The 23,432-nt window shown below is 45.4% G+C and overlaps 1 protein-coding gene across 9 annotated transcripts in view; it reads right to left on the bottom strand.

The window, feature by feature from the left end:
* Positions 1-23,432, bottom strand: part of EFCAB6 (EF-hand calcium binding domain 6) — a 222,441-nt gene that overhangs the window by 100,441 nt on the left and 98,568 nt on the right. For 8 of the 9 annotated variants that reach the window (XM_027591704.2, XM_027591711.2, XM_027591706.2 and 5 more), the window contains 5 exons: positions 18,097-18,264; positions 14,951-15,010; positions 14,488-14,648; positions 8,982-9,152; positions 6,980-7,148 (listed from right to left, as the gene is read on the bottom strand). In XM_027591704.2, coding sequence (XP_027447505.2) covers positions 6,980-7,148; positions 8,982-9,152; positions 14,488-14,648; positions 14,951-15,010; positions 18,097-18,264 — 729 coding nt within the window. The remainder of the gene's footprint in view (positions 1-6,979; positions 7,149-8,981; positions 9,153-14,487; positions 14,649-14,950; positions 15,011-18,096; positions 18,265-23,432) is intronic. The other variant, XM_027591707.2, reaches the window with a different exon arrangement.

Here is a 23,432-nt window from a genome sequence, read left to right as displayed (position 1 = left end):
CATTCCCAGTGAAAACAGCTAGAAGAGCCCCAGCAATTAGAAGATAATGCAAAGGCATTGGATGGCCGAGAAAGCCAGGAGGTCCGAGGGATTGAAGTTCCCAGGCGAGAAGGACCCTTCAGGGGTGAACTGAGGCTATGCAATTGCATTTTCCCTGAGAAGAGCTGATGATTCTGGGAGCGCAATTGAGGCTGAGCAATGGGGTTGGGCCAGGCGGGAGGCCACTCAGCAGAGCACTCGCTAGGTTGGTGGCGCTGGAGTGGCAAAATCGGAGACCCTGACTGGTTTCCCCTTCCAGACGAGTGCCGGCCTCTGGAACTGAAGGCAAGTCCCCACACTGTGGTACTTAGGAGACAAAGGCCATCCAGGGAGAAGGCCCCGAGAACACAAGGCAAAAACAGAAGCCCTGGAGATGAGTTCGACTGACACCGAGGGTCAGCAGCTGCTCCTGCCCTGGAAGATCTGGCCCACTGGGGCACAGCTGGAAGCTGCAAGAGTCGTTTTGGCCTTTGGCAGAGGGTTATGGCCAGAAGATGGAGAAATACAGACTTCTGATGGTTGTGTGGGGCGTGGTCCAACAAAAATGAACATGTGACCTTTGAACACAGGTCACCCTTTAAACATGAGCACCATTGGGAAGCTGTTAGGAACACAAAGCTAAAGAACCAGGTCTACTCATCCAGCCCCCACCACCGGTCCTCAAGAGCATGGCACTTCATCTCTTTCTCCCTGTTTTCTTACCTGAGTCATGAGCCCCCCACCCCCCAACCCCAACAAGCTTAGAGAGTCGGTGCTCCATGTGCTGAATCTGACGGGGCCTCAGAGCAAGCATGGAGAACTCTCTGTGCCCACAGTAGCCAAAATGCAACATGATATCAAAAGCCTTTCACAGCAAAAGTGGGAAGATGACCCCACGCAGATCTGCTCTCGGGGTCTCTGATTCGGTGTGGATATATCCATGAGTCTTTTACTATAAAAGTTTCTGTTTGTCCTTTTTTAAAGTTTTTAAAACTGAAGTATGGTTGACATACAACTTCCTATTAGTTTCAGGTATACATCATAGTGATTCGATGTTTTTATACATTACAAAATGATCCCCACTATAAGTCTAGTTACAGTTACCATCTGTCACCATACAAAGTTACAACAATATTATTGACTATATTCCCCATGCTGTACATTACATCCCCAGGACTGATATATTTTATAAATGGAGGTCTGTAGCTCTGTAGCTCTTAATCCCCTTCACCTGTGTCACCTAGCCCCATGCCCCACGACTCCCCACCTCCAGAAACCTACAGTTTCCTGTATCTTTGAGTCTCTTCCTGCTTTGTTTTGTTTGTTTCTTCTTTTGTTTTTTAGATTCCATATGTAAGTAACAATATTTGGTATTTGTCTTTCTCGGATTTATTTCACTTAGCATAATGCCCCTGAAATCCGTCCATGTTGTCAAAAATGGCAAGAATTCATTATTTGTCCCTGTTAAGGTTCCCTAATTTTTTTTTGTTTTTCCCCTTCACAAAACTTGATTGTAATATACAATAAAGAGTTTTTAAATATCTGTTTTATTTACCAGAGTTGTATGCTCCCAACAGAAGGTTTAAAACCAGATGGAAAATATTTAATACTAGACTTTAAAAAAAATCAAAGTCTTCCCGGGTCACCATGGTTACTTAATTTGCTTATCTGCTCCCAAGGTCTATGAGAGGCTCGATGCTGTTCCTGGGGCTTGGTTTATATCCTGGGCCCTGACCTCCAAGTGGGAAAGACTGTGTGATTAGGAAGTGATGCTTGGGGGTGGGAGGGTGCCAGTTCCTAGCTATGTGTCCCCAGAGGGCATGGGGACACTCTGCTGGGAAGAGGAAGGAAAGCTCACCTTCTCCCTAGCAAGGCAGGTGAGAAGCAAGGAGCCACGGGCACCAAGAATCTGGGGCGCTGGGCTGGGCTGTCACAGACTTTTGCTTTGCTAATCCATGTCTTAGGGAATCTTTGCTGATGAGTTCTGCAGCCCTATGTCTGTCTCCAGGGGCCTCAGGTGGGACTCGGGGATGGACTAAGGATAACAGTGAACCAAACAACATACAGTGTATTTACCGAGGATGAAGAATATCAATTTACCATCAGGAATAGCCAATTACAGGGAATTGGAAGGGAAAGCCTTCCTCAAATTCCTGACGGATGGAATTGCTCAATTAGCCTAATTATGCAATTAGACTAATCTTGACTTACGTGTCCTTGGATGTTTTGTCATTTTATGTTCCCCATGGGTCACTGGCCCCAAGCAATGAAACTTCTGCTTTCTCCATGTCCTCATGTGGTTTAGTTCTATACCAAGCGTAGAACAGGCACCCTCAAAATGTTTACAAAGAGAAAGGACCGCACAGACGGTGACATCTGCCTGCCCGGTGTGCACTCCCTCCTTCTCCCTTACAACCAGAACCTTGCTTTTTCTGAAGGTAGTAACATACCCAGCAAGAAATCATGTATCTCTCTCTATAAGATCTCTATATAACACAGCCTGGTCAATACAATGAAGCGGCTGAGAGAAGCTTACAAGAAAGCCCTTTAAAAAAAGAAGTACTTGTCTGGCTCAAGCCTTTTGCCTTCACTTTTTTCCTTCCTTATGCCTGAAATGTGTGTGATGGCTGGTGCCCCAGCAGCTGTATTCCCTGCACGAGAATGAGGTTGAATGAGGAGAAGGCTAGAAGCAGCCGGGGCCTCTGAAGACATTGTAGAGCTGCTGGGCCGCCCTGCACAATGTCTGGACTCCTCATTACAAAAGAGAAAAACAACCACCTCTCTTACATCAGACACAGTTTTGGGGGGTTTGCTGCTAACTCAGCATGTGAAGGAGAGGGAGAGTAGGAAAAAGCATCTAGGGGAGGAATATAAAGATTCTAGATCACCCTGAAATTCAAAAACCATTTCCTGCACCGCCACCAGTTCTTGACTTGTCATTTCAATACAACGACACATTACAAACTATGCAAAAGTCACAGGCCATGTGGTGCAGCAGCTAGAGTGAGCAATGAACCAGGAGAGAGGCATTTCCTGGGAGAAAGAATATGCCTTCGGGCTTGTTGTGAGAGATGATTTAATGTTGGATGCAATCTACCCCAACCAGGTCTAGCGGCATTCCAGAAAGAACAGTCCCTCTGCCTCCCCCACTGGGAATGACACATTTAACCACAGAAAGCAAGCTGAATCCATTAAAACCCCAACAGCTCTGCCTCTGGCAGGACGGCTGGTCTCCTCACACTCTCCAGAAACTCCGATGTCTTTTACATTAAAGAGAGGGAAAAGATGGGGAGACAGATTATTAGTAAACAAATAAATCCTTATAGCAGACAAAATCTTCCTGACCACGGTGGTGAAAACTGGTAACAGTCCCCAGCAATGACAGTGCGGGGACTTGCTGGATTTGGTGACCCACAAGGTCCCATCCGGCTCCAGATTCTATTACGGCTCTCCCGCGTTGAACCTGTGCAGCCAACCACCTTCTGACCCCACCACAGGCCAGGCAATGGCTGGTCAGAATAAAGAATGAGCACTTCTAATTTAGAGGACAAGGTATCTGGGCCAATGGCTAAGTGCTGCCGATGTTCAAATTATGAACAATGGCATGCATCCATAGTAGGGCAAGCAGGGATATGTGACTGAGAGCCTCACTCCCAATTCCTCTGGGATGAAACTGGGCAACCACTGCACCATACTAATTGCTGTGGGGCAGATTTGGGAAAGACAAGGCAGGAACGCTGCGTATCTATAACCCAAAAGATAGGCAGAAGTTAAAGGACATTGTTATTAAAATTAATGTCCTTCTTCCAGAATTCTGAGGCCAGATACAACCTCAAAACTGCCAGCAATCACACCCAGCTAGCCTGTAGTGCAACCCAGCTAGCGCATCCTAAATCCTGCAAGCCCATATTACACCCAGCTTGCCCGTCTTTCACCCAGCTCGCCCTGCATTAGGTCTAATCTAAATTTTTGTTTCTTTCTAAGGTGGAAGACCATGATTTCTCCAGCTCTGACCTCACCGGTAGAAGCACCCTGATCTATAAATACTCCCTTCCATTAACAACAAAGTTTCTATATACATAAATGCTTTGAAGGTATCAGCTTATGAAGGTCAAACCTAGGTCCCTAGTGGACTGTTTAAAAACACCCTAGGGTTGTTGATCTTCAGGCTAAAAGGGTGGTCACAACAGGATGTTTCCCAAAAGTTAAACCCAACAAGTCACTAGGGCGGAAACCAGTTGACAACTTGCCTAACTAGGTTCCCAGCGAATCAGTCGTGAAAACAACCAGCAGCTTTTCTCCCTGCGTGTTGGCCCTGTCCTTTCGTGGGTTCTTTTTCCTTTTGCCCTCACCGTGGGCACATCTTCAGAAGGCAGGGGAGTGTGCGAGAAGCCAGGAGACAGGAGAGGGAGAGGTATGCGGCCACCACCGTGAAGCAAGCAGCAGACCAACTGTGCATGTAGCTGCCCCGAAGGTGAGCCAGAATGTAGGGAAGCTCCAGGGGCAGGGGAGGGGGCTAAGGTGGGCTTGGGTAGTGCCACGGACAGGTGTGGGAACCAGCCTCATGCCGAGGAATCCCGATAGGCTTCTGAAACACCTGCCTCCCTCAGTCCCCAAGTGGCATCCAATCTGGGCTCCACTGGGGATTCTAGTGACTCTTCAAATTCATCCATTCATTCAGTCAATGTTGGGCCCTGTTTTGTGCCAAGCACCTGGGATGCTTCACGGTCCGAAAGAGAAAAAAATGTCCACCTTTGGAGCATGTGATTTAACAGAGGAAGGCAGGCAAACAGCAGAATAAAGACCTGAAGGGAAGGATGCTAAGTACAAGATGGATGGCAGGAGGCGAGTGCACCGTGGAAGGAAGCCTGGGGTAAAGGGGATCGGGGTGGGAGGGCAGTCAGTGTTTGCTCCGGGAATGCCAGTGTCGCCTCGACGTGCAGGTGGACAGAGGCTTGGAGGAGGTGGGGAGGAGAGTCACGCAGCCAGCAGAGGGATGCCGGTCAGGCAGAGGGGACAGCCAGGGGCCGGCGGTCAGAGGCAGAGCAGGAGGCTGGTGTGGCTGGAGTGAGGGGAGCAGCGGGGAGGGTGGTAAGGGTGGAGGTCACAGGGGCAGCAAGGGGCTGGGTAGTGCCGGACCCTCCAGGCCCTGCGGGGACTCTGGTTTGTATAACCGTGGGAGTGGGAGGGGGAGGGCACCGGAGGGTCCTGGGCAGGAGTGACCCTCTCTGCAGACCCATCGGAGTGTGACTCTGGCTGCTGGGTTGAGAACACACTGCAGCGGGGAAAGGACAGGCACAGGGAGCCCAGTGAGGCAGCAATGGCTGGATGCGGAGGGGGTGGGACAGCAGTCGTTGTGCTCCGGGGTGACTTTTAAGGGCGCCAATGGACTTTGTTGATGCACTGGGCGTGGGTGCGGGAGAAGAGGAGAGAGTCAAGGAAGACACCAGATTGGAGCCCTGAGTGACTGGGACAAGGCTGCCCCTGAGAACGGAAGGGCTGCTGACAGAAAGGCCTTGGTGGCAGTTCGGCATCTCCAGACGCCCACGTGAAGAAGTTGAGTAGACAGGTGGGCGCCGGAGACTGAAGTTTTAGGAGGGCGGTCTGGGAAGTAGAGATGCCACCAGGAGAGCCACTGGCTTAGAGTTGGCAGAGAAGCCCTAAGACGGAAGAACCTGCGGCTGAGCTTACAGACCTGTTCTCAGGTGGGCAGAGTGAGCATCTGTGCCCGCACTCTGCGGTCTGGGGTAGTGGTCCCCGCTTTGCCACCACCTGCTGCCCTTCTCTAAGGTAACCCCTGAAAAAATCCCTGCAAAATCAGCGGCAGCCTAGTGGATTCTTGATCTCCTGAGAACCTATGAACTGACTCCATGAATTAAGAGCACTGAGCACTGTGATTGTTCAAGACTGCTGGGCATGAGGGGCTTAGGGGCGAAGGAGTCTAGGACAAGGCGCCCTGAGAGCATCAGGTGAGTCACGCCCACTTACCACCCTCCATCCCGCTGAAACTGCTCACCAGAGTCATCAGTGACTGACTGTCAGCCACCTGGTCCCCCAACCCGGAGATCGAGGAGTCACTCTTTACCCATTTTCCTCTTTCTTGTCCATTACCCTTTATTCCCAACTATTTCTTGAATCTCTCCTCACCATGCCCCACGTGCCCTCCACATCTTCTAGTCTTGGGGCAGGGGTGGGGCGTGGGAAGTCTGGGCTGTGTTGGTAGCTACCCCGTCCCATCCCCCCAACCCTGTGTGGATAGTAGCTACCAATATAATTATTCTCTTCTTGGAAATATATTTCACTGCCTTCTTCTAAATTTGTCCATACAGACAATGCTACATAGTAACTGAAATGCTTGTCTTAAAAATAGCTGAAGACGATTAGCTAGAGGGGTCGTAACAGGCATTTTAAGCAATCATTTAAATTAATTCCTTGAGAAGTCTATGCAGAACCCTTCAAGCTGAGTCCTTTCTGGCAGAACCTCCCAGTTCCCATCAGCACTCTGAGCTTCCCACTTTTACTGCCAGGTTTGTTTTTCAGTTTCTCGAGGATCAAACCACAGCTCTGTTATCACAGCATCCCTGGACCTCCCCGCTGGCAGCAAAGGGGCCCACCCCCCATTCTGCTCCAGGATGTACTTGATGCCTGAGCCTGGAGCCAGGTACTCAGCAGCTGCCCAAACACCGCCAAACACTTTGTTTGGAAAGTTTAAATATCAAAAACTGGCCACATCCATACCAAAAGTATTCTCTGAAGGAAGTTGCCAAAGGCATTTTGGGCTGAAAGAATCCTTTTACATGGTTGAAAGATGCCTTGAAATGGATCTGCTTTGCCCTTAAGGGAATGGACCCCTTGCAGAAAATGTACGGCCCATCCTACAAGGCCTGTTAGTATAACAAAACCACCAAACTGCTCCAGGAAGAAAAGAAACACAGAAACACAGAGAAACCCATTCTCCTACCTTCTTGAAGTCATGCACATTAATTTTGCCATTAAGTTCCTTGCTGAAGTCAAGAAATGTTTTTCTGAATGCTGGGTCCCGCTGCTGGATATGGTTTTTGAGTTTTTCAACCACTTCATCCTTGGTCATATTCTTAGCCAGGGTGCTTCTGTCCTCAGTGGGCTTGGTTCTACAATCACAATCAGGCATTTAGATCCAGCAGAGTGCTTCCTAGAGACCTCACCCAATTTGGATTCAACCCAGGACAACAAGGAGGTCCACCACCCCCTACTCCCGAACCAGGAAACAGATGCGCAGATAGATGGTGTGGCTTGAGAACCTCCTACTTGCCCGGGGCTGTGGGTTCCAGAGAGGCCCACAGCACTGCGTCAGGAGAAAGCTCTTTGTGTGGTGCTGGTATGGGCCGCAGGCCAGGGCGGGGAGCTTCAGGACCACCGATATGGTCATCCCTGTGTTAAGGCTTCCAACTGCGCTTGGAGCTGACTGAATAGGGCGTGTGATGGGGCAGACAGGGCGGGAAAAATATTTGTGTGAACTGGGAAGACGAAAAGTCAGAGCCCACGACAAAGCTTTAAATGAAATAGTTTGTTTTATGGTAACTTGGCCAAAAAAGCCATCAAACATTTGTGGGAAGGAAGGGAAGTTCACAATTATTCCGGATTTATAAAATCTAGATTTCATGTGATGTGCTATGTGTGTGTGTGGGGGGGGTGTGATTGAGAATAATTATTTCTTCAGCTCTCCTGAGGTCTCTGGGACCCCACCAAAGCTGGGGGGAGGAGGAGAGCCTAGCAGCAGTGGTGGAGAAAGGACTTCTCTCCTGCTGTGTCTGCCTTCGCTTTGAAGAGCTCTCCACGAATGCCCACATTTTATAAAACGCCTAATTGCCATTACTTCTTGCACTGGTTTTAGGAGGCAGACGCATCTCATCACAGAATATTTAACCTTTCTCTTAAAATACCATCCTTCTGCCCATTTATAAAGCAGCTCCCATGGAAATGCCCAGATATTCAAATTTCATTAGCATAGCATTAAAATATTCCCACTGCTCTATACTTAAGAACTTTTTAAAGGGAAATGACAGAGTGAAGTCTGCTGAATAGGTCTACATTTTACCTTTCCTTGTGGATTTATTATAAGCTATGAACCAGCAAGTTAAAATAATATCTTCTCATTAGACTAAATCTATATTTTTCAAAATGAGGATGGGCTAGAATATTCATCAGTCCGATGTTTAACAGATTTGCTAAGCATGTTTTATTGTTACAATTCAGTTTGGTGATCATTTGAATAATTCTATCACTCATGTCAGAAAATGTTAACTGGTTTAATGGGTGTATTTTGCCATAAATATTAAAGGGTGGTAAGGAGTTGAAGTTTCTGGAAAAGAACTAATGTGAACGCAGACATGGAATGGTTGGGTGGCAAACAGGCTAATGCTAGTTAACATATAGTGTATTATTAGTTTCAAAGGTAGACTTCAGTGATTCATCACTTGCATATAATACCCAGTGCTCATTCCATCAAGTACTCTCCTTAATGCCCGTCACCCAGTTACCCCATCCCCACCCCCCTCTCCTCCAGCAACCCTCAGTTTGTTTCCTAGGGTTAACAGTCACTCATGGTTTGCCTCTCTCTCTCTGTTTTCATCTTATTTTATTTTTCCTTCCCTTCCCCTCTGTTCATCTGTTTTGTTTCTTGAAGGTCCTGGGTTCTTAACCCCGCATGGCCATCAAGTCTGTGAATAACCTGAGCCCAGTCCCCAGACCTCTCAGACCTCAGTGCTTTCACTTCCAGAACTAGAAGGTCAACCCAATCATCCCAAAGATCTCTGCTTGCTCTCAACTCCCCGACCCTCATCACTGTATTCATAGTTTGCCATTTTCCCGCATTTAAATAATAAGATATTAAAACACTCACTTAGTCAACAAATATCGACTAACCACCTATCCCACAACAGGCATGTGGTTTCAGTGTGCGCTTGCATTTTGTTTTGCTTTACCTCTCCAAAACATCCAGCGGCTGTTCCTCTTTTTGAAAACGTTCACTTAACAGCTGACCCTTTGGAACAAGAACTGGAGAGATGGTGGGAGGGCCACTAATTCCCATGCATGCCAAAAGTTTCTTGTAAAGGATTCTTCCTGAAGCAATATCCTGAAACTTGCTGCAGAGTCTGAATTTTAAAAATTAGAACACACCCATTAGGTTGGCTAAAGTTAAAAGGACTGACCCTACCAGGTGCTGACAAGGATGGGAGTACCTACAGCTCTATCCCGCTGCTGGGGAGGTGCAACCCCTCTGGAAGACACCCCGACTATACTCCTTGGATATACACTCACCCAGAGGAACCAGCCCCTCTCCCCCTGGGCATCTACCCAAGACAAATAGAGACATACATCTACACAAAGACTTGTCCAAAATATACAGTTTTATTTGTAAGAGCCAAACACTGGAAACAACCCAAATGCCCACCAAATGAGTACTCCACAAGCTGTGGTAAGGAATGGAATAGTACCCAGCAATGAAAAGAAGCCAGCTGTGCATACAGGAAACAACGTGAATGAATCTCAAAATCATGAGATCTGGAGAACAGAGCCTGACAAAAAAGAGAACATCTTGCATGCTTTCATTTGAAAGAATGCAGATCAGTGGTTGCTGGGGCTGTGGAAGAGATGAATAGCAGGAGGGCACAAGGAAGCTTGAGGCAGGGGGATGAAAATGTTTGCTATCTTGATTGATAACTTGTGATGGTTTCATGGATGTATACACATGATGGAGATGCTCAAACTGTATCATTTAAATAAGTGTACAGTCTAGGGGCACCTGGGTGGCTCAGTTGGTTAAGCATCCGACTCCTGATTTCAGCTCAGGTCATGATCTCAGGGTCCTGGGATTGAGCCCTACACTGGGCTCTGCACTCAGCGGGGAGTCTGCTTGGGATTCTCTCTCTCTCTCCCTTTGCCCCTTCCTCCAGCTCGGGTGCACACATGTGTGTGTGGGTGCTCTGTCTCATTCTCTCTCTCTCAAATAAATAAATAAGATCTTTAACAAATAAATATGTGCAGTTTATAGTTTGTAAAGAATACTGCAATAAAGATATAACAAATGTAAAAAGAATTTTTTTTTTAAATGGCAAGTTCTGGGATGGAGCTGTGGAAGTACCTACACTGGAATTTTGGCATATGCAAATATTTTAGAAAAATGTAGGCAACCACTAACATGACAGCAACTACCTTTTTCCCAAACATTTTATTTGTTAGGATTCTTCTCATCATAAAAGTTGCACACACCCATTGTAGCAAACTTGGTAAAGCCTGGGGACCAAAACAAAATTCCACACATTCATGAGAATACACAAGGCAACAGAGCACAGTGGCTATGGGTACAGGCCCTGGAATCGGCCTCCCTGGGTTGGAGTATCAGCTCCAGACTTCACAGCCCCATGAGCGAAGGCAGTGTTCACGAGCTGTGGTCTGTGGCCCCTTCCAGGACACCAGGGAGGCGTGAAGCATTTTCATATGCATACTAGGAAGTCATTTGCCTTTTCTGCCCTGCACCTCTCACACACAGTGGGTTTTTCAGAGGCCAGCCAATGTGTGACCACTGACGGAACATGTGCTCTGGAAGGCCGTGTTCTCTAACATTTTCTAAGGCTGTGGAAATGTTTTGGGTATAAATGAGGAGCTGGAGTGAGTTTTCAGAGATTTGCTTAGTTTCTTTACAGACCTTCACTAGCTCGTTTACCAGCTACCTTTGGTTACACCTGCTATAATTTCTGTAACCTCCTTATCTAATAAGTCATTATTTTGAAACTGCAATGTTTTCCCTGAGCCTATAGGGAAACCCAAAAAGGAAGTACACATTCATTTTCTGCAATAACGTTTTTCAAATGTGCAGTTTTAATTTCTAATTCAATCATACTGATAGATACACTCCATATAACGAAATCTTTTTGAGGTCCCCAATAATTTTTAAGCCCATTCAAGGATTAAGAACCACCAACCTGGGGCACCTCACTCTGTCTCTGCTTTAGTTTCCTTGTCTATAAAATGCACCCAGTGAGGGGCACTTCAGGAAGTTCTGGCCATTGATCTAACTGCTTCAGGAAGTCCTTATGCTGCCAGGTACTAAGCACCGTGCTGAGTCTTACAGCTACCACTGTGAACAGGCTAAACAACCCCCACCCCAAGGAGCCAAGTGGCCGGGAAAGTGCTCATTCGGAACCGAGGGAATAGGCTGTCTACAAGTCCAGAGGTGAGAGAGAGGACTTGGGGTCGTCAGGAAATGGAAAGCGATTCAGTCTGTGCTGAGAGAAGAAAAGCAGCCGAGGCGAATGTCTCTTGAGCTCAGCTCCGGGTGGAGGGCTCTACGTCTAGGCTCTCCTTTGACCCTTACCGCACTGTCTTAAGTAATGTTTGCGCGAGGAAATTGAGGCTCGGAGTGGGTAAGTAACTTGCCCAAGTGCACAGCCAGTTCAGAGCTGAGCTGGGATTTGTATGCCCAGGCAGTCTGGCTGCAGAGCCGGAGCTCTGGAGGGTGCGAGGATCATGAGGGGCCTGGGAAGCCACTGGAAAGCATCTGGATGCTTTCCTAGCAGCAGTAGGACACCGGGGTGTTTTAAGCAGGGTTTTAACATGATCAGATCTGTAGTTGAGACAGATAAGCCTGTCTGCGTCATGGAGAATGGATTAGAGAGGCTTCCATCTCAAATACCAAATTACCTGCATGACCAATCCACTAGATTTCATTCATTCATTCATTCACTCCCTCACTCATTCATTCATTCCGTCACTAAACACTGAAGAAGCCCTGAGCACGCACTGGGCACTGTTCTAGCCCAGGTACTGGAGTTCCAGGAGTGGATCCATTCCTCAGCACTGTGTTTTCCACACTCCCTGCAGGCTCATTGGCACCTGCCGGGTTCACCTTGACCCTCCCGCCCTGTGGGGCCTGCTCCAGCCTGCCCCTCTCCTGAGGCCTTGCTTGCTAAGGCAACAGCTATGATTAGTGTGAGTGCTCATCCCCCTTGCTTCCTGTGTGCTGCCTGAGCTGCTGACTTCCTCCTACTCCCAGAGCCGCCACACTGCAGGTTCTGGTCCATCACCCGGACCTTCTCTGCCCCTCCGGCCAGGTCACTGACGAGCTGGTGGTGTTCTGCCAGGTCCTGCCCCGCCCTCTCACCTCAGATGGTCTACTCCCTGCTCCCAGACAGACACTTGCTGAATGGAGGCTCAGGCCGTCAACGTAAAGAGAATCGCGTCTGTGCCCACGTCTTCTGGGAGGCTCCTGCTGGAGTTTTCATTCGACTTGCTTACTCCTCTGTGCTTCCTCCCATCCAAGGACTAACCAGGCCCGACCCTGCTTAGCTTCCGAGATCAGACGAGATTGGGCACGTTCAGGGTGGTGTGGCTGTAGACTCCTCTGTGCTTCCTAACTGGCCAATGACACAGCCTCTGGCTGTCCTCTCTCCCACCCACCTCCATGTCCAGGGTCCCTGAGTCCTGTCCTTCTGGACAGAAGGCTGATCCCAGAACAGCCATCCCCCTGCTGTGCCACTGCTGTGCTGCCCACCTGTCCCCATCCTCTCTCCCTGTCACAGTGCTTTCTCCACACTGGGGCCAGAGCAACCCTTAGAGAGCACAGATGTGACACTGTCTCCCGCTCCATCCAAGGCCACGTCACAGGCTCCTCGCCCCCTGGGCTGTGCTTCTCCACTTCGGCTGCACTTCCGAGCCGGTGGGGACGTCAGGATGACAGTGCCTGGCCCGGCCTGTGGACAGGGCATGGGCGTTGGGATTTTCAAAGCTCTCCAGATGATTCTCAGATGCTGGTAGGAAACCAGTGCCCTGTCGGATGGCCCCAGTTCCCATTCTAGCCTGACCCCGCCCATCCCTCGGCATCATCCCCCGGCTGTTCCTCCCTACATAACTGCCTGCCCCAACAGTCCTACAGGGCTTGCCCGTCCCCAGATGTGCCCCTACTCTCTCCGCTTTGCCCCATATCCTACGTCCTGAAATGCCCTTCCCTTTGCCCTTTGGACTCAAGCATCACATCCGAGAAGCTTCCCACATTCCATCCTGCCCAGCTGTAAGTGAGTGCTCCTCTGATTTCACCCAGAGCTGTGCTCACAGGCCATGCTGGGTTTGTCTGCATCTCTTTCCCCCACACTAGAGCACCGTGGAAATAAAGAGATTTCTGTTAACTGGTTACGTAGGAGAGAGGGTATGCAGTAGGCACTCCCTAATAACACCCACAGAGTGAAAGACTAAGTGAAGGAGTAAATGAACTGTCCCCATGGGTACCCTGCTCTTGACTGCACATAGCAAAGGCCAAGGCAGCTGAAGCCCCTGCACACTCCCTTCTTGCCCTGCAGAGGCCCCCTGAACTCCCTCTAGAACTCTCTCTCTTGACTTGCTGCCACCTGTCTCTCCCCCTTCCGTGTTTCCCACACTCCAGCAAGCTGGCCTTTCTGCAAATGTTCAGTAAATGGATGAATGCAAACACCAAGCTCTGTGCACCTCTCTGCTCAGGAAAGCCTTGGCCTCACCCTCCTCCTGTAAACCCTTCTTCTTCTGCAAAAACCAACCACAGGAAAAATGGGTAATGAAACATGAATGTTCACAGAAAGGAGACTCGAGTGGCCAACAACTACTGGTAGATCAACTGTGTCACCTGAAATCAATGTAATGTCATCAAAAGCAACAAATATAAGATCTTTAACATTCCAGGCAGAAGGACTAAGAGAGAATTAGAGTAACTTTCTTCCCTGCGATTCAGTGGATTTCCATCTAATCTCCCAGATGGCTGTCCACAGTGGGAAGCATGGACCAAATAGTCTGTAAGGTTGAGTTCTGGACGACAAGCTGGAGGGCACAGCAGGACGTTCGGGTGGTGGTAGGGGAAGCAGGATTCAAGCTGTAGGTTCTCAAGGTCACCGTGGAGAGGGAAGCAAGTGGGCTCTGTGCTCCAAGGGCAGCCATGAGCGGGGTGAACAAGACACATGGCAGAAGACTCACAGGGGCCTTCAAGGCACTGTGCTCTTCTTTCTCTTAAGATTCCGGTCCCCTTCCAGCTTCGCTCAGCCCCCAAGAGGCAAGTTTTAAACTAAAGTAAAACACAACTATAATTCCAGCCTCTCTCCACAGGATGGCTGATGGCAGCCAGGCACCCTGGGAGGTAAACTGGCATCAGGATTAAGAGCAGAAGAGTCACAAAGACCTGGGAGGTAGATTCAATCCACAGCCTCCTAGCTATGTGCCTGTGGATGGGGACTTAACTTCTTCAGACCTCGGCGTCCTTATCCATGGAAAGGAGTGCTGTTGTGAGAACTAAATCACAGAGCACATGCCAAACTCTCGACCCATGTCCTATGTTAGTAAAGACCCAATAAATAGCAATTATCAATATTCCCTATCGATACTGCAAACACACATAGAAGTTGTTTTAGGATTATAAACAGACTTGACAAAAAACATGACCCGAATTAATTTCGTGACCGAAACACTTACTTCAGTAAATGTTCAATCGTTAAAAATGGGCAGAATATGCGCATGACTTTCTTGAAATTATTTCGACCAATGAGCCCCGTGTCTCCAAGGTCATATGACTGTAGCATTTTGTAGAAGGCTTGGAGATTCCTAGTAATCGAGTCCTGAACAATCTCTTCCACCTAACACAAAAAACAAATATATTTACTAAGCGGTACCTTTTCTTTTATTTTTTTTAAAGACTTTATTTATTTGACAGAGAAAGACACAGCGAGAGAGGGAACACAAGTAGGGGGAGTAGGAGAGGGAGAAGTAGGCTTCCCGCGGAGCAGGGAGCCCGATGTGGGGCTCAATCCCAGGACCCTGGGATCATGACCTGAGATAAAGGCAGATGCTTAACCATCTGAGCCACCCAGGCGCCCCTAAGCAGTACCTTTGTAACCTGGGTGCTAGCATGCTGGGACCCCACAGGAAAGTTACTTACTGAATCCCAAGCCAGGAGGAGAGGTACCATGGTGTCTGTACAGGAGGAGAGTTTTTGTATCTAATTGGGAAAGAGAAAGTGTGTAGGTACGAATCACTCCTCGAGGCAGTAGGAGCTTTGGAGGCAGACAGACACGGACTTTCTAGCTTTGCCCCTGATTAGCCAATTAACTCTGAGAGCGTGAGCAATTGAGTTTGCTCCCTAATCCCCATCTGGAAATGGGGATCATAATATTTAACTAGTACTTATTTTAAAAAAAAGTACAATAAACATGAAAAAAATCTATCACCTGGCTTAAAGAAATGCAAAATAAAAGAATAATGAGGCGGCGTTTTTGTCTTTCAGAATGGTAAAAATTTAAAACGGAAGTCAATTGCCAGTGTCGACAAGGGGTAACGTTAGACAATTTGATAATCTACACACTCTGGGGCAATGGTGACCGCCTCTGGGGGGTTGGCAAGGGAACAGAGCTGGAAGAAAAACTTACTTTTCACATGTTCCCTTTTGCATCTTTTGCATTTTGTACTTTACACATATATTCCTCTTTTAAAATAATTAAAATAATTTCAAGAATAAAATGTATATTCTTTCACCTAATCATTTCATTTTTAGAAATTTGTACAAAAGGAATCATCATAGAATGGTGCAAAAAAGCAGGCACTACAATATCCATCGTAGCAAGATATACAAAAGGGAAAAAAAAGAACATGTAGATTAAACAGAATAGTTACTCTGTATCTTTTAAAATCATACAGCAGAATTTTTACTGACAGTGTTAAGGACATGCTAGTAAGGGACAGCACCGACTAAAAGGTCATTAATTATAGGATCTCGTTTTAAAATAAAATAGATATCATACATGAAAGTATGCATCCAATCTTCAAATTGCATACATTAAATATGTACTGCTTTCGTGTATCAATTATACTGCAATAAAGCTGAAAACAAGGTGCATGCAATGGACCACAAAGTCTAACAGTGGGTAACAATCCCTCCGTGTTAGAACTAGTGGTGATATTCATTTTCTTCTATTTGCATAACCATGTTTTCTAATTTTTCTCCTCCATTCCTGTATGTTCATTCATTCACTCACTGCACTGTTTTTTGAGTGAGCCGAGCAGTGCGCTAGCCCCCGTGGGTACAACGGGCAGTGAAAACAGAATGGCCTGTCTTCGTGGAGGCATGACCACATAATGACCGAGTTGTGACACTGTGACTGGCAGGTGTGTGAGGCCAGGGGCACCAGACAGGCTTCAGCAGAGGCATCACGGAGGGTCCCTGGGAAGATACTGGGTGCACCGAGACCTGCTGAGGAGTGTGAAGGGAATCTTGGCAGGAGCCACAGTGTGCCCAGGCTGCAGGAGGGACCTGGGGGCACCTGAGGACCCAAGCCAGTGTGGCCCACGAGGATTCCGGGAGCCAGTCAGCAGGGCTGGACTATGTGGGCACCTTGCTAGCCAGGTTAGGAAGTCTTGCTTTCTCCTAGAGCCCCGACAGCCACCCGAGGCCTTTTAGGCATGGTGGCCGACAGGATGTGGTTTATATTGAGCAAAGATCCAGCCACTTGTCACGTGGAGAGCAGATTGTTTACATGTCCATATTTTGTTTTTAGAGAAAAAAAGCTGTGTGCAGAGTTGCTGTGACAGCCAGAGGCCCCAATTCTCAGGAGCTAATATAACAAAGTTCAGGAAAAGGTACAATTATTCTTTTCTGTGTGTGAGGGCCCTGGGACTTACTTTTTTTTTCTTTTTTATTTAGACATTATTTTTTAAATTTTATTTTATTGTGTTATGTTACTCACCATACATTACATCATTAGCTTTTGATGCAGTGTTCCATGATGCATTGCTTGCGTATAACACCCAGTGCTCCATTCAATACGTGCCCTCCTTAATACCCATGACCACCCCCCCACCCCCCCTCTAGAACCCTCAGTTTGTTTCTCAGAGTCCGTCTCTGATGGTTCGTCTCCCCCTCCGATTTCCCCCCCTTCATTTTTCCCTTCCTACTATCTTCTTCTTCTTCTTTTTTTAAATATATAATGTATTATTTGTTTCAGAGGTACAGGTCTGTGATTCAACAGTCTTGCACAATTCACAGCGCTCACCACAGCACATGCCCTCCCCAATGTCTATCACCCAGCCACCCCATCCCTCCCACCCCCCCACCACTCCAGCAACCCTCAGTTTGTTTTCTGAGATTAAGAATTCTGGGACTCACTTTTGAACTAGGGTTCAAGAAGGACCAAATGACATTGGTTTAGGATGTGGTCACCACCTTGCACAAGGTGGGCGCTCAAGAAATCATAATATTAGTGAAAAACTAATTTGTACCTGCTAAAGGAAGTCTATAACAAATATTTCAAAAAGAATCTGTTCATGTCTATCACATGTATTACCTGACACTAATCTAATTTTTTAAAGTTCTTAAAATTGTTAAGTGCTAATCGCTATTAAAGTTATAAAAGCATTTCTAATACTAAAACTCTGTCAACTTTTCAAAAAGCAAGTACAGATCACCAGAGGCAATAGCAGTTTTTTTTTTAATGGGGAATTAACATAAAAACTCTAAAAATATTAATGAGAACCAGAGGAGTAATTCACAAACATGCCCGTGCAAGACATGGTTGCAGGAGGGGCACTGCCGGCATGTTGTTAAAAGAAGATACATCCTGCACACATAGGTGCTCTCATCCCAGGAGGGGTTTCCAGAAATGTCAAATATCACCTTTCAGTAAGATTTTGACACTGAAAGTTAAAATCGAACAACTCAAAAACTTAAGTCTTATTAAAATGAAAATTAGAAGCACGTGGTGGCTCAGTTGGTTAAGCATCTGACTCTTGACTTTAACTCTTGATTTTGGCTCTTGATCTTAGGTTCGTGAGATTGAGCTCTGCATCAGGCTCCGCACTGCTTGAGATTCTCTCTCCCTCTCCTTCTGCCCCTCCCCCTGTGCATGCATGCATGCACGTTCTCTCTCTCTCAAATAAATAAATCTTTTTTAAAAAATGAAAATTAACCCAGCTGAAAAACGTGAAGTCCTTTATTTAAGACTGTTTCACCAACCGCCTCTGATTTCACTATGAATACTTTTAAGTTTCCTGCCATCGACAGAAAATCAAATATGGAGCTGTCATAAAACTCACCTTAGGGTTCTCTTCAAGCAGTTCAATAAGCGTGTAGACATTGACCCATCCAGTGTCCCCAGGGTCAAGCGTTTGCATCAATTCTTTGAATTCTGAATCACTCATTTTTACAACCATGCAATTTAGGAGACGTCGCAATTCTTCCCCTGTTATCCGTCCATCAGGTTTCTGAGCATGAGAGTGTATATAAGGGAATATTTTTAAAAAAGGAAAAAGGAAGGAAAAGCATTATATATACTAAGCATCACTGAATAAAGAGTGAGCTCTGGCCAAACAGAATTATGATGAAGCAAGAATCCCTCAGGTGGTGGTCACTAGATAACGCTGTGAGCCAAGAGCAGTGTGTTGGGTGGGTGCAGGGGGGATGCTGGAACTCTCCAGGGGCCATTCCCACAATGCTGTCTATGAGGACGTGGGCAGGACATGGCCCCGAGTGAGGAAAGAGGCCGATCTCGTGGGCACAGGCTGACCGCCGCCTCGGGACAGGCGAAGTGCTGGCTGTCACAGCTCCTCCAGCCCCATCCCCACCTGAGGGCTATGTTGTTCAGTAGCAGAGGACACACAACTTCCCGGCAATTCAATTACAACTTGCCAATTTACTAAAAATATTAATTATGCTTATTTTCACTCCCACCAACCTCATCAATTACATAAATGGACAATTACTTAGCAAGAAAAATTTCACCCATGCTGCATAAGAAAACGTATTATAAGCAAAACACTATGAGGCAAATTCTTCCCCCAGAATAAAAAATTACCAATAAGCAAATTAAATATCAAAATGAGAAGATACTGTTTACTGGAAAAACGGGAAATAAAGAATCCCTACCTCTCTCACAGAGACACTGTGACTATTAATGTGACAAAGGGGCTAAGTCATAAAGCAGTATGTAAATGTCAGCCACTACTTTGGGGTCCAAAATCAGAAAAGGATATAAGGGTGTCTTTGGGAAAATTAAATAATTTAGAGAATATATGCATGCTTGCTTTTTGGTTTGGGAGTGATCATCAAATTTTTAATGCCCACATAGGAAAATTATGATTTTTAATAAATTTACAGCATTGTGCAACCTTCACCATCTGCTTCCAGAACTTTCCATCATCTCAAAAGAAACCTTGTGTCCATTTCCTCAACCTAAGGTAACTTGTCTATTTGCTATCTCTCTGTATTCACTTTGTCTTAGGTATTTCAGGTAAACAGAAGCATACACTATATGCATCGGTATGCACTTTGCATCTGGCTTCCATCACTTAGCATAACATTTTTTAGGTTCGTCCAGGATGTACCATGGATCAGTATTTTGATCTTTTTTATCCTTGTTATTATCCCACTGTATGGAGATGCCACATTTTGTTTATTTTATCACAAGTGGATAAACATTTGGATCATTTCCAGTTTGGAGATTATGAATAACATTGATGTGAACATTTGCACACAAGTCTTTGTGTGGACATATGGTTTTACTTCTCTTGGGCAGCCACCTACGAGAGGAATTGCTGGGTCATGTGGTACATTTCTGTTTAATTTTAAAGAAATGACCATGTTGTTACTTCAATGGAAGCTGTAGCACTTTACATCTCCACCAGCATGAGAGTGTTGGAGCATTCCATCTCCACATCCTTGTCAACACTTACCACTGACTACGTGGGTGGATTATCGTCACCCCACGGTTGGAAAGTGGTGTCTCAGTGTGCTTCTGATTTGATTTCCCTGATGTCTAGTGATGTTGACCATCTTTTCATGTGCTTGTTGGCCATTCGTATGTCTTCTTGGATGAAATGTCTATTCAAATGTTTTGCCCATTTTTTACACTGGGTTTTCCTCTTACTGAGTTCTAAAAGTTTTTATATATTCTATGTGCAAGTCCTTTACCAAATATATCATTTGCATATATTTTCTCCCAGAGCGTGGCTTATCTTTTGAAGCACAAATTTTTAATTTTGAGAAGTCCAATGTATGGTTTTTTTTTTCCCTTTTTTTTTCCCTTTATGGATCATGCTTTTAGCATCATAGCTAAGAAATCCTTGCCTAACCCAAGTCACAGAGATTTATGCATATGCCTTCTTCTAAGGATTTTGCCATTTTAACTCATATTTAGGTTTATGGCTCATTTTTAGTGAATTTTTGTGTATGGGTAAGGTAGTTCATCTTTTTACAAATGGATATCCAATTGTCTCAGCACCATTAGTTGAAAAGACGATCCTTTCCCCCTACTGATCTTGTAAAAGATGAACTGACCATAAATGTGAGGGCTTATTTTTGGACCTTCAGTTCTGTTCCATCAATCGATATGTCTATCCTCATGCCAGTGCCACACTGTCCTGATACCGTAGCTCTGTACGAAGATTCAAAATCTGGAAGCTTAAGTGCTCTAACTTCATTCTTCTTTTCCAAGATTGGTTTTAGCTACTCAGCAACCTTTGCATTTCCATATGAATTTTAAGATCAATTTTTTAAATTTCTGCAAAAAAAGCCAGTTGGCATTTTAATGGCGTTTGCAGCATTAAATCTATAGATCAATTTGGAGAGAACTGCCATCTTAATAATAGCGAGTCTTCCAATCCATGAATATGGAATGTCTCTTCATGTACTTACATTTTATTTCTTTTAACAGTGTTTTGTAATTTTCAGTGTACAAGACAGGCATTTTTGTTAAATTTATTACTAGGTATTTTAGTCTTTTTGATGCTATTGTGAATGGAATTGCTTTCTGAAGTTCGTTTTTAGATTGTTCATTGCTAGTTTATAGAAATATAACTGATTTTCGTATATTGATCTTATATCCTGCAACCTTGATGAACTTTATTATTTATAGAAGTTTGTGTGTGTATATCATGTTGTCCGTGAATAAAGACAGTTTTACTTCTTCCTTTCCAATCTGGATGCCTTTTATTTCTTTTCTTTCAGGATTGCATTGTTTAGAACTTCAGTACAATGTTGCATGGAAGTAGCAAAAGCTGACATTGTTCTGTTTTTCATGGTCTTGGGGGAAAGTATTCAGTCTCTTACCATCAACTATGGTTAGCTGTTAGCTATGGGTTCATTGTAGATGCCCTTTAACAGTTTAAGGAATTTCCCTGCTATTCCTGGTTTGTTGAAAGTTGCTATCATGAAACAGTGTTGGATTTTTCAAATAGTTTTTCTGCATCTCTCAAGATGATTATGTGGTTTTGTCTTTATTTTTATTAATATTGTGTACTCTATTAATTGATTTTTTGGAAGTCAAACCAAACCTGCAATCCTGGGATAAATCCCACATGGTCATAGCATTTAATCTTTTTTGTATGTTGCTGAATTTGGTTCACTAATATTTTGCTGGGAATTTTTGCAAAATTCAATATTCATGAAGGATATTGATCTTTGGTTTTCTTTTCTTGTGGTCCCTTTGTCTGGCTTTAGTATTAGGGTAATATTGGCCTCAGAGAATGAGTTGGGAAGCAGTCCTTCCTCCTATATTTTTTTCTGAAAGTTAGTGAAGGATTGTTATTATTTCTAAAAGTGATCTTTGTAGTCTTCAATGTAGAGAATTTGCATATTTTTATTAGGTATATTTCTAGGCATTTGATTTTTTTAAAGATATTGTTAGAAACAATATTTTAAAAATTCTTTTTCTAATTGCTTATTGTAATTTACAGAAATCATATTGATCTTTGAATACTGATCTTGTATCCAATGACCTTCTAAATTCTATGATTAATTCTAGTATTTTCTGGAAGATTAGTCTGTACTTTCTATTTAGAAAATCATGTGAGCTACAAATAATACTGAGAAAAAGAGTGGGTGAACAGGCAGGGCACAAATTGTTTCTGGGTGATAGAAAGGGAGCCAGACCAGATTTAAATGTAAGTGATGGAGGTGACTAGGTCCACTCAGAGGGAAGGTGGCAATGTGTAGAGGTAGCACATACAGCTACTTGGGATGTCTGAGTTGCAGCAGATCTAAAGCAGTCTTTCCTGTAATAATTCCACACCCCTCTCTACAGCAGGAGACGGACCTGCTTCCTACTGTTGTGTTCTGCAGCCTGCCTCCTCCTGACTCTCTCCCTCTGCTCTCCTCCTTCCAGGTCCCAGAATGTGCCCAAGACCAAGGCACATGGTAGGGGGGTTGGGAGTCCCACTTGGCAACCATGCACTCTGCAATTCTAAGGTATCTGATGGTCACTGCTGTTATGTGACACTCCAGAGTGTGAGCTCATCATTGGCAGGGCCTTTGCATTACTCATCTATGTGTTCAGTGTAAGTGCCCACAGCCAGGCCCAGCGTGGGGCAGGCACTCCATTCCTCACCCACATGACGGGTTTGTTGATCAGTTCTGTTTGTGGAACAGTAGATCAATGACTGTTAAATAGTCCAATATTTGGAGTGGTTAGCATGATTATCGTACTCCATTAACGGAGATGAGATTTCACTATTTTTAATTAAATTGCTTCAATATACCATGCTCGGTACTGAGGTGGGTAAACACACAAAAGCCTTCATTTATCTCTAAGAGGAGGCCTAGCCAGCACACTTCCGGGCAGCTCTGCCCAGGGCAGCAGTGGGCCTCTCTGGAGTAGCTGGTTTGCGTCCTGGCTCCACCACTCACTAGCTGGGAGCCTCAAGCTGGGTACTTACTACTGACGCTCCCTTTCCTCAGCAAATAAGGGCAAAATGAAAGGATCAAATAGAGATAATTATAGTGTCTACCTCACAGAGGTGCTGAGAGGCTGAAGTGAGTGAAGACAAGTAAATCACTTAAGACAGTACCTGGCACATCGTTAAGAACTCAATATTATTGTTCATTCAGGAGAAGAGATCAAGTCATATAGGTCTAAAGAATAACTAGAACAGTGGGCTAGTTAAAATGCCCCTTCCCCTAAAGAAAACAGAACCCCAAATCTCTGAGTCTACGCTACGCTCAGAAATCCTAAGCAATGGCATTCTAGAATGACAGAGGCGAGGAGTCTCCAGTACAGAGAGCAAACCACTGAACTTTGTGGTCCACCTCCAGGCCATGTGGGCTCCTCCCCAAAATGCTGCCCTGTAGCTGCCTTACAGGAAGGCTGCCACTGAGGACAACCATCTCCTCTTTTATACACAGTTGTACTTGAGTCTGAGGCAGAGCAAGTCACCGGACCCCTCCAGATTTCCTAGATTCAGTTATTGAATGTACTTAGTAAATAACAAACTTGGGAAATGTTGCATGTTTCAAAAGTATCCAAGTGCTGCTTTCTAAAATAAACATTAAATTGGGACAGGAGCAATATTTCGAGCAAGTTACAAATTCATGAATTAGCCTCCTCTCTGCAGTATAATAAACCAGGAAATAGGCTCTTTGGATCTAAGAAAACTTTCCT

The sequence above is a fragment of the Zalophus californianus genome, chromosome 9 (assembly GCF_009762305.2).
Source record: "Zalophus californianus isolate mZalCal1 chromosome 9, mZalCal1.pri.v2, whole genome shotgun sequence".
Lineage (NCBI taxonomy): Eukaryota > Metazoa > Chordata > Mammalia > Carnivora > Otariidae > Zalophus > Zalophus californianus.
This window is presented reverse-complemented; position numbering and strand designations above follow the sequence as displayed.